The 14,831-nt window shown below is 41.4% G+C and overlaps 1 protein-coding gene across 3 annotated transcripts in view; it reads right to left on the reverse strand.

Annotated features, from left to right (window-relative positions):
- AGL (amylo-alpha-1, 6-glucosidase, 4-alpha-glucanotransferase) overlaps nucleotides 1-14,831 on the reverse strand; it is a 65,234-nt gene that overhangs the window by 43,780 nt on the left and 6,623 nt on the right. For all 3 annotated transcript variants that reach the window (XM_030571801.1, XM_030571803.1, XM_030571802.1), the window contains exons 5-11: nucleotides 14,432-14,635; nucleotides 4,716-4,897; nucleotides 4,374-4,485; nucleotides 3,357-3,477; nucleotides 3,025-3,127; nucleotides 2,830-2,927; nucleotides 1,079-1,218 (exon numbers count right to left, since the gene is read on the reverse strand). In XM_030571801.1, coding sequence (XP_030427661.1) covers nucleotides 1,079-1,218; nucleotides 2,830-2,927; nucleotides 3,025-3,127; nucleotides 3,357-3,477; nucleotides 4,374-4,485; nucleotides 4,716-4,897; nucleotides 14,432-14,635 — 960 coding nt within the window. The remainder of the gene's footprint in view (nucleotides 1-1,078; nucleotides 1,219-2,829; nucleotides 2,928-3,024; nucleotides 3,128-3,356; nucleotides 3,478-4,373; nucleotides 4,486-4,715; nucleotides 4,898-14,431; nucleotides 14,636-14,831) is intronic.

Genomic DNA, 14,831 nt, shown 5'->3' on the forward strand with positions numbered 1-14,831 from the left:
ATGTGAGACAACTGCACTAGCCAAATACATGTATATTTGCCAATAGGAAAGGTCAGCCAACTGAGGAATGAGTTCAAAAATTAATTCCACACTGGACAAACTTGTATTATCTTCAGCTATGCCTTGACTTTTAAAAATATAATATACAGAAAAAAAGGAAGTCAATTATTCTGCAACAATTAAAAGCCACATACTGAAAGTGCCTATTGGCAGAGCTCTGACAGGCACCCAGTAAATATATGAGTCTCCCTTTAAGAGTGAACAGTTGCTGTGATATTTTCCATCAGCTAGATTTATGGAGCTTCCCCCCTCCTTCCTTTAGCACTGACATCAATGTTTTCAGTTTAATCGTTAGCAAAAAACTTCCAGTCTAGAGGGGGTAGGGAATAAGAGAATCCAAAACCAGAGACCAGGCTGTGCAGGTGAAGATACAGTTTAGTTCCTGAATTGGAATTAAAACTCCACTGCTCTGAGTTTTCCCCAAGTAAATTCTCAGATCACCTGTAGCTTTTATTTTAAGACAACTGTAGGGTAGAGGGTACTTTGAAGGCAAAATTGAGGATCTGGCCCTCAAAGTTTGAATGTATTTGAGCTATCTATATAGAAAAATGCAGTCAGAATAAAAAAAATGGAGGAAAATATGTTCAGTTCTCCTAACTCAAATGCCTGGAAAGATATGTTTAAACTTAAACTGCATCCCTTCAAGTAAAGACACTACACATTGAAAATTTCATTTTAAAAAAGTGAAAGTCTCAGAAAATCACAATCATAACATAAGCCCATTCTTACCTATTCAGAAAGTAAAGTGTTTGGCAGCTTAAACTATAGTAGGTATTACCACTGTTTGCTATAAACATGGAAAGATAAGTCAACAGCACCCAGAGAATGAAAAGTTATCTCCATTGAAAGACTCTCTAAATCTGGATGTATTTTTAGTGTCACTAGCATGCTAAATGGGAACACAAATGCTATACACTGGCACAATTTTCAATTAAAATTTGGAACTGTGTTGAGATAGATCCAGAAAAATGCCCTTTTTGTTTTGTTTATAAAGTGATTTGAAGTTCAGTTCACAAACCTGGTTCAGCGAAGTTTCTCAGAGGATCATCTCCCATTACCCAACCGTTATGAGCCAAGAAATGACAAGCTTTATCAGGCTGATGCATCAGAAGTTCTTCCTCTTCCAAGGTCATCTCCTTAAATGGGTAAGTAAAGTATCTAGAGATTGCACAAATACTTAATTTTAAAGTGTATTTTAGTTTGTCTTAATTTTTGAAGACAATTGAAATACCTCCTGCCTTATATCAATCAATAAGCTGCATAAAGACCTAGTTCTTATTCATTGTAAAAAAGTATCTGCTATTGCTAGAACATAAATGAAGGGCTGTTTTCTGTTTTGCAACATAGCTGGAAAACTTGGGATGACAAAATAAACTGCTGAAATGTGAGAGTTCACTGGTATTTTGAAGACTGAGGCCCGCACTTTTTAAAAGTATGCAGGTGTTTACAGCCAAGGTGTTTAGAAATCCTAAATGCCTAATTCTCTTTTGAAAATTAGATTTAGACACCTAAATCAGTTATGGATTGCACTACTGAGCACAGAAATGCCTAAATACCTTTCAAAAATCTAGGTTTAAGATCTCAATCCTGCAAACACTCATGCATAGCCTTAATTATATGCATGTAAGTAGTTCTATTTAATCCAAGTCCTTTGGATTTCAATGGAGTCCTGAACACTATAATGCAGTGGTCCCCAACCTTTCTCATCTGGCGAGTCACGGAGGACCGTCGCGGCGGATGAGCATCCACCAAAATTCCGCCGACAAGCGGCAATGTCAATAGGCGTCGCCGCCAAAATGCCAACAAGCAGTGTCACCGCCGAAGATTGGCGACATTTCAGTGGCAACACCTTTGGATGACGCAGTTTGTCAGCAGCATTTCGGTGGATGCTCATCTGCCAGCCAGTAAATGGGAGCACTTAGATGCCCCAGTGGGCGCCATGGCACCCGCAGGCACCATGTTGGGGACCCCTGCTACAATGTGTTCTATAGAGCCATCTGATGACCACTATTTGGGGGGTAGGAATTCATCCAAAATGCTTATCAAATTCAGTCATTGCTAACAAAGTTGCTAACAAAGCATTATCAGTGCTTAGTCTTACTAAGTGACCATTTGTCCATCTGTGTGGGTAAGGGAGGATGGGGAAAATGGGGAAAGAGCTGCAAAGGCTTACAGAGTAGCTCAGAATATGAACTACTGGCCTACAAAATTTCATTTTCAAAACAGAAGATTTTAGTCTTAAAATTATAGTAGCCATGAAGCCAATTACTGTAAGTAAGGCACTCCCATGTGGTTATGATAAAAAGGTGAGCTTTACATAGTTTAGCTTTACTGAATTTTGCATTCACCTCAGCAGAGGTCATCTCTCCTCCGTAAGTGCAACTTGCACAAGCAGTTTACAAAAGAAACACTAACCCTCGCTGAAGTAAAGCTGAAGTTCCAAATTCATACTTCCTCAATTAAAATAAGTTCCACAGTTTGGTTTCTAAGATATAAGGCTCGATTCTTCTCTTCTTACACAGTTGTTACTCCATTGACCTAAGGAGAGTTACTCCTAACTTATAGCAGCGTAAAGGTCAAATCTTGCAAGGTGCTCAGCAGGACTGCTGAAGTTCATGATAGTGATCAATTCCTTGTAGGACCTGGCCTTAAAGATCAAAGTCAGGCTAATAATATCGTACGTAACATCAAATCTAGACGTTCTAGTCAATCCAAGAAAGAAGAAAAAAATTTAAATGGGTTTTTGAGAGGAAGACAAAGACATAATACCTGGTAACTAAAGGGTATTTTCTACTAACAGGACCCTGTTTAGGACCATGGTCAGCCAGTCTCTCATAAACCACAGTCTCCAGAAGACAAGTGACTGCCTGGAAGTATATTAAGTGTTATTTCAATAAAATATAATATTTTTTTATTTATAATAGAAAACAAGAATTCAACATTTAAATGCAACATTAATAAGACCTGCTCTTGATGGTAGGTAGTTTGCTGGAACTGCTCAGCATTTAATTCTTCAATTCTCTTTTGGAACCAGTTACAGCATTCTTCTATTGCAGCTGGCCCATTGCTAAACAAGAGAAAAACAGCAATTAAAAGCCATTAGGTTCAGATATAACTATACACCTGTCTAAAGCTCCTAATTTTTAAAAATACATATATTTTTAATCAAAGGTAACACAAATATTGATAAATAAAAAATCTAATTCCCTCCCCTACCCAGAGCATATCACCATATTAGATTTTTCAGTTTAAAGTTACGGTTCAGTTTTTCTTGGACAAACCCAATATTACGGTACCTATGTGGTATGAATGTTGCCAATGCGATATTCATGTCTACAGTACAGCCAAGTCGCTTATATTCAGGATCCTGAATTCTTTGAAGATGTTGGTTTGGATCAGATTTAGTTTTCCTGTTACCTGAAGAAAAAAATTGAAAACAAAAATGTTGTAGAGTGAAAGTTCACAACACACAGAATAAATCTTAAAACAAAGAATACAGTTTTTGCTGTTCACCTAGAAACTGAAATATAGCCAGTAAAGGAGAAAAACCAGGTCTACTGAAGTTAATTGCAAAAACACCCATTGACTTCAGTCGGGTCAGGATTTCAGCTCAATTCTTAGAAAAATTAGTCTTTAAAGTACTTGTCAATTGTGAATATTGATGAAAGGATACAAAAATAAAGTTTGTCAGAATTGGTAGTGTTAAAGATGAATGCACACTCAGATGCAAACCAAACAGAAAACCAATGCCAAAAACACCTCCCCCACACACCAACAAACCAAAACCCACTATACTCTGTGGAGTATCAGAGAGGTAGCCATGTTAGTCTGGATCTGTAAAAAGCAGCAAAGAGTCCTGTGGCACCTTATAGACTAACAGAAGTATTGGAGCAAACGCTTTTCTGGGTGAATATCCACTTTGTCAGATGCATGACTATGAGTTTCTTGCAATATGTCCACTAACTACTACTAACCTGTCTCAGATGTTGTACTATTTTAGATATTTTTATTGTAATATGGAGAATATTTCAGAAGAATTATATATCTAATTTTCCATGCTCTAGCATGAATTAAATTGTGGAACACATATACATTCAAATTTTCAATTCCTACTTTTCTACCAAAGCTTTTTCATAGATGAATGAGCTGGCAAACTATTGCCTTCAACACATCGTCTAAGTTAAGACTTCTCACATTGGGGTAGGAAAGAAAAAAACACTGTTTATTGTTTACATACAAGGTTTGCCCAACAGCAGATAAACATAAGATACTGAAATATAAGGATTACTTATGTGTAACAGGTATGTTATTACCTTGAGTCAGAAGGGTTTTAAATTGCTGCACAGCTTTGTTAACATCTACTTGGAAAAATTCCCATAGTTTTATCCTGGGATAAATATCCTCCCAAATTATTTTACGGATACACTGTAAAAAAAACAAACTACCGTCACAATACACAAGTCCTATAAAACTATTAAATGTTGCCATTTAAAAAAATAAGCTCTTCAGGGCAGGAATTGTCTTCCTATATGTTTGAAAAACATCAGCACATTTTAAGCACTACTCCAATATAAATAACTAAACATTTCTTCACCCGGTTACATTGTTTATTATTATTATTACAAAGTAAAATGCTATATTTCTCATTTACTTACATTCAGGTGATGGTCATTTTCAATTAAAGAAGGCAGCCCCTTATCTCTGTATTTCCCTTCAGCCACACTACAGCTTAAATGACAGAGAGCTCTGTCTAAGATCCAGGCTGGTTTCAGATGGGGAGAATTCACAAGATTATAACCACATTCTGGATGCACCCTAATCCATTCGCTGTTAGCAGCTTATTTAAGAAGAGGAGAAAAAAAAAATTAAACAAGCTGAATTATTTAACTGTTTCATACAAACATCTTAGGACCAAAACATTAGGTTAGCACAGGAGGTAAAATCATTTCTTTTTCCAATGGAAGGTTTGACTTCAGTTAACGCAGATTTAGGCCATGTGAAAGCTTGCATTCTACTAACATCTTTGATATGACTATAGAAAGTCAGTAGACAAACAGGTATCACTTCTAGTATAGCAGAGAGAATTTTACATTTTTTGGTGCAAAACAGAACAACTCACACACTGGTTGCTGGGCATTATTTCTCTCAGAATAGCCCCTTTGATATGTTTAAGGTCAAAAATATCATTTCTCACCAAGTATTGAGCTAAAAAATGGCCTAAAGATACAAGACGTTCCAAAGAAACAGAACCTTTAGAGTAGTGATTTGGATGCCTGGGAGGGTAGAGGAGAGGTGAACCCTATGCTGTAAATAAACTTATCAGGCTACTGGTGATGGGGAGGCAAATCATAAATCTTCATTACAGAAGAAAAATGATCAGTATTAAATTCTACAGGGTTTTTCTGGGAGCAATTTCATTCAACATTATTGATTTCACCTCTGTATAATTCTTACAGAACTTTTAGATATGGGCTTTCTTAGCATTGAATTGTTTTAGTGGCGTCACTGGGGACTGAAGTAAAGCAAATGTGGAACCTAACTCAAAGAAAGAGGAAAAAGGGATTGTGTCAGTTACTATCCACAAAGAATTTTCTAACCATGGTAAACAAGCGGAATAAATATTAAGGAAGAGTCAAAATCCCCTACATCACAATGGAACCACAAACATGGGCTGATTAATAAATACAACTAACTGTTTTTGAGGACTCATTGGGGGAGTTTTGTGTGTGGGGGGGGACACCTTGCACCCCATAATGCTTTATAGAAATATGCTTATGAATGTAAATAGGACATCACTGGAATATGTTTTATGCTAGATATGCCATGTAACATATCTTTCCAAAGATTAGGATCTACTGATATATTCATCCTATTTGTATGCATGTATCATTTTTATATTTGAAGTTTGAATATTGGTTATGTATTTGTTTAATTCTAAGTAGCCTAAGGGCTTGGCTACACTGGAGAGTTGCAGCACTGTAAACCCACACCAGCACTAGAACTTACTCACCGTCCACACTTGCAAGGCACATACAGAGCTGCATCTCCCTGGCTGCAGCGCTGGTTGTACTCCTGCTCTGCCTCGGGTATAAGGATTGCAGCACTGGTGATGCAGCACTGCTCCGCAAGTGTAGCCATCAAAAGCACTGTAATTGGCCTCCGAGGTATTCAGAGGTATCCCAGAATGCCTGTTCAGACACTTGCTCATCAGTTCACACTCTACTGCCCTGGCCTCAGGTGACCCACCCTTTAAATGCCCCAGGAATTCTAAAAATCCCCTTCCTGTTTGCTCAGCCAAGTGTGGAGTGCAATAAATCAGTCAATCTTTCCAGGTGACCATGCCTCCAAGCGCCAAACGGGCCACAGCATGGAGCAACGGCGAGTTGATGGACCTCATCAGTGTTTGGGGAGAGGAAGCTATGCAGTCACAGCTGCGCTCCAGCCGTAGGAATTACAATACCTATGGGCAGATCTCAAGGGCCATGCTGGAAAGGGCTATGATCAGGAAGCGGTGCAGTGCACGGTTAAAGTAAAGGAGCTGCGGAGTGCCTATTGCAAAGCCTGCGAGGGAAACCACCTGTCAGGTGCTGCCCCCACGACCTGCCGTTTTTACAAGGAGCTGGACATGATACTTGGGGGTGACCCCACTGCCAATCCGACAACCACGATGGACAGTTCAGAGCAGGGAGAGAGGGGAGGAAACCGAGAGTGAGGGTACTGGGGTGGAAGGAGACACTCTGGAATCCCAGGAGGCATGCAGCCAGGAGCTCTTCTCAAGCCAGGAGGAGCCAGTTGCAGCAGCTGGAACTTGTTGGTGAAGAAGAAGCAGAGGAGTGGGTTCCTGGTAAGCAGCTTTTATTTTCAGGATGGAAATGTTTCGGGAGAGGAGTGGGGGGAGTTATGGCTGCATGCATGTATGCCTAGATGTGGAATAGCCCATTGATGTGGTCTATCACATCACGGTAATCGGCCTTGGTAATCTCTTCAAAAGTTTCTGCCAGAGCGTGGGCAATGCGCTTGCGCAAGTTTATAGGGAGAGCCACTGTGGTCCTTGTCCTAGTCAGGCTAACGCATCTGCGCCACTGTGCTGCAAGGGGTTGGGGGACCATTGCTGCACACAGGCAAGCTGCACAGGGGCCAGGGCGGACTCCGCATTGCTGTGGAAGATCCTCCCTTGCTTCCCAGGTGACCCACAGCAGCGAGATATCTTCCAGGATAAACTCCTGTGGAAAATGTTGGGATAATGTTCAGTGTAGGTCCCCCTGCAGCTGTTTGCTTTCCCCAATGCACAGAAACCCCAGTACAGCCCTGAACCAATCAGTCCCTCTTCCCAGGTGACCAGCAGCAGCGAGATATCTTCCAGGATTAATTAACTCCTGCACCCATTCCCCCTTACTTATCATTTCTTCGCTGCTGTGGGTTCCGTGTGCTCTGTTTGGTATGTGAAAGTATGCTAAAGTGAGACTGTAAACTCCTTCACTGTGATTATACACAATGCTGCCTCTCTGTTAAATGTTTCAATTTTTGTCTTTCTAATAACAGTGTCCTTGAATACTCGACTGGCTGTATCAGAGACTGCTGAGAGGCTACAAAACCTGAAGAAGCAGCCACGAAAAAGCAGTTATGAATCAATCTGCCAGAGAGAGAGTAAAAAACTGCAGGACTGGAGGGAAAAAATGCAGCACTGGAGGGAAAGAGAAAGCAGGAGAAAGACAGTGGCTACGAAGAAAAGCACGAAGCAGCTGATAAGCATCCTGGCACGCCAAACGGACTGTATCCAGTCACTCATAGCCATGCAGGCAGAGCATTACCGTGCCGCACTCCCCCAGTCCCAAAGCTCTTTCTCTTGTGCCCCAATGTCAGCTCAAAACCCCCTTCTCTAGCATCCAGGTTCTTACCACCACCAGCTGCCCCCAACACCTGTACTTTCACCTACCAGCCCTGAGAACAACGACCATTACCCTCTGCACTCAACCCCCATCACCATGCAGCATTTTCATCCTGAAGTGCAGCAGTCATTGCACAGCACTCCAGGCAGGACATATTCAAACCTCTGACTGTACAGTTCACCACCCCACCCCCCTGCCCTTTTAGTTATTTTCTTTTCAATAAATGAATTCTTGGCTTTTAAAAACAGCTTTTTTTTAATTGCAGAAAGTGAAAGATACCATAGCCCAAGGAAAAAAAACAAACAGGCACTGCAAATCATTGTAACCACTGCATTTCACTCCCGTGCAAGGCACCAAATATTACTGTTGGCTTTCAGCCTCAAATTCCTCCCTCAAGGCATCCCTAATCCTTGTAGCCCTGTGCTGGGCCTCTCTAGTAGCCCTGCTCTCTGGCTGTGCAAATTCAGCCTCCAGGTGTTGAACCTCGAAGGTCTATTCCTGACTGAATGTTTCACCCTTCCCTTCACAAATATTATGGAGGGTACAGCACGCGGATATAACCACAGGGATGCTGCTTTCCCCCAAGTCTAGCTTCCCATAAAGAGATCTCCAGCGTCCTTTTAAACGGCCAAAAGCACACTCCAGTCATTCTGCACCGGCTCAGCCTGTAGTTGAACCGGTCCTTGCTCCTGTCAAGCTTCCCTGTATATGGTTTCATGAGCCAAGGCATTAACGGGTAAGCGGGGTCTCCAAGGATCACAATGGGCATTTCAATGTCCCCTACTGTGATCTTCCAGTCTGGGAAAAAAGTCCCGGCCTGCAGGTTCCTCAACAGGCCACTGTTCCAAAAGATGCGTGCATCATGCACCTTTTCAGGCCAGCCTGTGTAAATGTCAATGAAACGCCCACGGTGATCCACAAGCGCCTGGAGAACCATAGAGAACTACCCCTTCCGATTATTGTACTCGGATGCTAGGTGGGGTGGTGCCAGAATAGGAATATGCGTCCATCTATCGCCCCTCCACAGTTACGGAAACCCATTTGTGCAAAGCCATCCACAATGTCCTGCATGTTCCCCAGAGTCATAGTTCTTCTTAGCAGGATGCGATTAATGGCCCTGCAAACTTGCATCAACACGATTCCAATGCTCGACTTTCCCACTCCAAACTGGTTCGCGACCGATCGGTAGCTGTCTGGAATTGCCAGCTTCCAGACTGCAATAGCCACCTGCTTCTCCACTGGCAGGGCAGCTCTCAATCTCACGTCCCTGTGCCACAGGGTTGAGGCAAGCTCCCCACACAGTCCCATGAAAGTAGCTTCTCATATCCAAAAGTTCTGCAGCCACTGCTCGCCATCCCAGACTTCCATGATGATGTGATCCCACCACTCAGTGCTTGTTTCCCGAGCTCAAAAGCGGCGTTCCACGGTGCTGAGCATTTCCGTTAATGCCACAAGCAATTCAGTGTCATACGTGTCAAGCGACTCGATATCATCGTCGGACTCTTCACTGTCACTTTGGAGCTGAAGGAATAGCTCCACTGCCAAATGTGATGTGCTGGCGACACTCATCAGCAAAGTCCTCAGCAGCTCGGGCTCCATTTCCCACAGAAACTGTTGGGAGACTCGCAATGGCGCCAAACGTGGACGGAAAAACAGTGACTGCTGGGATGTGAAGCGATGCACCCCATGGCGCTGGGACAGGAAGCGGAATGACCCGCACCCTTCTGTCCCCTTCCAACAACCCACGGCGCCAAAATGGGACGAGGTGCTCTGTGGGATAGCTGCCCACAATGCACCACTCCCAACAGCGCTGCAAATGCGGCCACACTGCAGCACTGGTAGCTGTCAGTGTGGCCACACTGCAGCACTGGTAGCTGTCAGTGTGGCCACACTGCAGCACTGGTAGCTGTCAGTGTGGCCACACTGCAGCACTGGTAGCTGTCAGTGTGGCCACACTGCAGCACTGGTAGCTGTCAGTGTGGCCACACTGCAGCGTTTCCTTACACAGCTGTAACTCCCAGCGCTACACACCTGCAAGTGTAGCCAAGCCCTCAGTGAAGCATCTGGGCAGCTTCTTGAGAAAGAACTATTCTCAATAAGCGCCCAGTCAAGAAACACTTAACTGACAATGGACTTTGAGAGACGTCAATCTACATCTAAGCTTCCTGGGAACGTTCAAACTAACATGTAAAACAATGGTGTCAGCCTGCAAAAAGCTGAATCATTCATACACATGTGACTTGCCCAGGTGGCTACAGACTCCATCCTATTACTGTGATTTAGCACAGAAGTACAAAGGGGTTTCTGCCCACAAGAGATAGAATATAAAAGGCCCTGGAAACCCCTTCATTTTATCTTCAGTTGGCTCAAAAAATAGCCTCCCCACCCCAAATAGATGCTTGAAAGAAACTGGAACAAAGGACAGTTACTACGGGGGGTGGGTGGGTGGGGGAGTGATTGCTGGACCCAGACTAGGAAGGAGTCTACTCTGTGAAAGAAGCTTATTGGAACATCTCTGAGGATGAGATTTACCTGCATTTAGTTTCCTACCGTATTAGGCTTAGATTTGCATTTTTTGTTTTATTTTGCTTGGAATTTACTTTGTTGCATCTGTTATTACTTGGAACCACTTAAATCCTACTTTTTATACTTAAGCAAAATGTGATATTATTAATTAACCCAGAGCAAGTAACCAATACCTAGGGGAGCAAACAGCTGTGCATCTCTCTCTATCAGTGTTATAGAGGGCAAATCATTTATGAGTTTTACTCTGTATAAAGCTTATACAGGGTAAAACAGATTTATTTGGGGTTTGGATCCCATTGGGAATTGAGTATCTGGGTGCTAGAAACAGGAGCACTCCTTAAGCTGTTTTAAGTTACGTCTGCAGCTTTAGGGGAACGTGGTTCAGACCTGGGTCCATGTTTGCAGCAAGCTAGCATGTCTGGCTCAACATGACAGGGTATTGAAGTCCCAAGCTGCCAGGGAAAATGGGCTCCGAGGTAGTCTCAGCACATCAGGTGGCAGTCCCAAGGGGGTTTCTGTGACCGAACCCGTCACAGGGGGTTGGTTTCTTTTTTATTTCAAAAGGAAAAGAAACAGTACTACTGCTCACTCTATAGTATGTAGTTTTTTTCCTTGTTCAAAGTGATCTCTACCATTTCATCTCAATATCATTTAGAACTTGGCATTGACTGTTTGACCTTTATAAATATGGAACTCTGCCATCCACAACTAAAAGCAGCCTGCTCATTTGAAAGTACCACAAAGCAACATTACCTAGGGCCTTTAAAAACTTCACTTGCAAATATTTTATTCAACATACATATGCTACCTCAGACATCTGTATGAAAAATAATTTTTCTTTAAAAAGCAAAGTTACCCTATTCTGCATAGACAAGCAAAAAGCATGATAGATGCTTCCAAGAAAGACTTCTTTTGCCTCAGAAATGGTTGATTTTTTCCAACAAAATATAAGGCAGCAAAAGCACAACTTTTCACTTGATTCTGAGAAACTGCTTTTCTAGCCTACAGAGAGATGAAAACATTTCTAATCATTGCAATAAAGGAATTGCTTTGAAGATTAATCCCCTCAATAATTGGAATTTAGTGAGAGAAACTTATTTCTAGAGAAACACTAGACACACAGCATTATGCTTGACAAACTATTCTTGTTAATGAAATAGACGGGAAAATAGATGCATATCTGATTAGAGAAATTCATAGATGTAGGAATTTTCAGCAAATAATATATTCACCATAATACAAGCTTCATTTGAAAAAAAAAGGAAGGAAGAAGAGAAAAGCGGAAGGAAGAAGTTTACTAGCCCATTCTGTTGCGAAGATTAGTTTCAGTTCTAAACTAATGCAATGTTGTCTTTTTGAGTGTACAGCCAGATGCAAAACACAATAGCACTCAGACTTTTCCCTTTCATCTCAAATAAGTGTTGACTTAGATGACTAGTTTGATTTACCAAAAAAATTTAAGTGCTACTGAAGACTAATATATTTCTGGCTATAGGGAAATAGGAACAATTTCCCTAAACTGCAATGGACATACACGGTAGGCAGAGAAAGACGACAGAAGAGATAAACACAGCCGGTAGCTAGAGAATGGTGCAGGAGAACTGTGGTTACAGCTGTTCAAGTATAAAATTCTCATGTGTGGTTGTGAGGACATTATAAGGCCCCAGTCCTGCAAACACACAAGTTACACACATGCAAGAGAAGTTGTAGAATCGGGGCCCAAGTTTTTAATCTATATTTGTAAAATAGCTTATTGTGGCAAAAATACCAGTAGTGTTTGTTGTGTGCAAGGATAGCTAGCTCGAAAGAAATAAACTGCAAGTTTTGTTTGCTTTACACAGAGCTGCATTTCATTTAAAGAAATGATTGTGACACTAACATGTTTAGGTATCAGAGGGGTAGTCATGTTAGTCTGGATCTGTAAAAGCAGCAAAGAATCCTGTGGCACCTTATACACTAACAGACATTTTGGAGCATGAGCTTTCGTGGGTGAATACCCACTTCGTCAGATACATGTATCTGACGAAGTGGGTATTCACCCACGAAAGCTCATGCTCCAAAATGTCTGTTAGTCTATAAGGTGCCACAGGATTCTTTGCTGCTTTTAACATGTTTAACCATTTTACTGCTGATCTTGTTATCGGACATTCAATTATTTGAGAGTACTGCATGAAACTAAGCCTGCTTTTTCTGAATATGTAAATGGCTAAATATCCTATCAAATTTTAATTAGTCAAATAATTAAGAAGCTTCCCAAAAGAGGCTTAGAATTAAAATATTCCAACTGAAATATTTTTCACCAACTTATATAAAAAAAGAACCACCACCAATATTAGTTTATCAGCAGCAAACAAAATAAAATCATGGAACCTTTTAAAGTGCATGTATAACTAACCAAGCAAAGTTTTTAATGGCTGTCCTCACTTGCCTCTTCTTGGCCTCCCATTCCTACACTGCTTGCTGTTATGACTTGTGTTATGTCCAAACTTGGATCCTTGTTTTCCAAACACGTGTTCATGTGAATAGCTCTTACTCTTGTGACTAAGTTTGCAGGCTTCAGCCCTTCCATTTTACAGCTATTGGAGCAGGGAACCATCTATTATTTAGCTATAAAATGCCATAAGCTACACCAGTGGTCCCCGAAGGACCGTGGCGGCGGTGGAGCATCCACCGAAGTGCCACCGAATTTCTGCGACGTTTCGGCGGCAACCAATGTCACTTGTCGGCAGCAAGTGATGTCATTGAGAGGCATCGCTGCCGAAACGCTGCAGAAATTCAGCAGCTGCTCCACCGCCGGCCAGGACGCAGGTGCATATAGATGCCCCTGCGGGCGCCATGGCACCCACAGGCACCGCATTGGGGACCCCTGAGCTCCATTAACGGTGCCATAGAAATATTACATACTGAACTATTATTTAGATATTAGGCCCCTACAAAAAATAAGATGTAAAGAGTTGGTACCAAGGACACACATGACTTTTGGAAATGGGCACAAGAGTGTGTGTGCGCGCATGTGCATGCACGGGGGGGTTCCCTTGGTACATTGTGGAAATGCACAGTCATTCATGGGATCTGGGAGAATGTATGATGATGATAGAATTCATCTTACTCCTTTAAATTCACCTTATTCCTAATCTGTTTTTGTTAGGAGAAATCCTTAAATCATTGCTCAATGAGTCAAATAAATGGTATTTAAAAACTTCTTTGATGTCTAAGTAAATAGCACTCCAACACTAGAAAGCACCAAAAGTTCCAAAAATAGAGGGGTGCAGTGAGCTATGAGTAGCAGCTCTACAGAGTAGGTTATAAAAGAAACTGGACTGAGAAGATATGATCTATTCTTGCACTATTATGTGCAATAATTAGACTTCATAATTATTGGGATACAAAACTGATCCTGCTACTCATGTCGAGATCATGTTCCCCGAACGTTTCTTCTTTTCAAAAGTATTATATGGACCTGTTCCATACGTTCTCTCACCATCACCCCCACTTCTGCTTTTCTTTCTTCCTCCCTCTGATAATAGTATCCTAAAATTGGTGTGGTTTTTTTTTTAAAACAGTGACGAACATTACACTTGTTACACAGTGTAATCCAGTGAATTTATGCCTGAACAATGCCCTGCGGTATATATAAATACAGTTAGTATTATGAAATTATTGGTGTTCTATAAATAGAAACAGAGTACGAGGATCTCCTTAGATTTTTAGTGCTTTAAGCACTGATAAAGAATTCTTGTTTTGCCATTTTAATAGACAACTCTCCCTGACAGACATGAGATGCCCTAGACTTAAGGTGTTCAGAAGGCAGATAAAGAAGAACAAGTTCCTTAAAAACCCTTTTAAAAGTCTAATTCAAGGGGAAAAGTCATGGAATAGTGGAAAACCAGAATAGCTTTGACTGTGTTACTGAGTTGGCAATAAAAAGCATCAAAATAGTATAACAAAAATCATACCAGTATGATTGTAGACTACATCTGTTATACAAAGCATATTCCATTCATTTTTCATTTTTTCCACTAGGTTTCCTATATTGCTCCAAGTACACTTTTTATTTGGGCTTGAAAAGTCAGGATTTACTTCTAATTGATCAGCCAGAGAGTAGCATGATCTAGATAATCCAAGTTTTTGCAATGGCGTAAAATGAATCATGTTGTAACCTACAAAAATGACAAGGAAACCATTTGTTAATACAAGAAAAATGTTACAATGAAGATGAGGAAATTCTATGATAAATTGTATAATCATAATATGTACTGAAAACAAAAAACTTTTCACATAAAGGAGAAGTCCGTGGCCAAACTACAGCTTGCGGGACCATCCAGCCCGGTCCCCAAGCTCCTGGCCTGGGAGGCT

Source organism: Gopherus evgoodei, chromosome 8, assembly GCF_007399415.2.
Source record: "Gopherus evgoodei ecotype Sinaloan lineage chromosome 8, rGopEvg1_v1.p, whole genome shotgun sequence".
NCBI lineage: Eukaryota > Metazoa > Chordata > Testudines > Testudinidae > Gopherus > Gopherus evgoodei.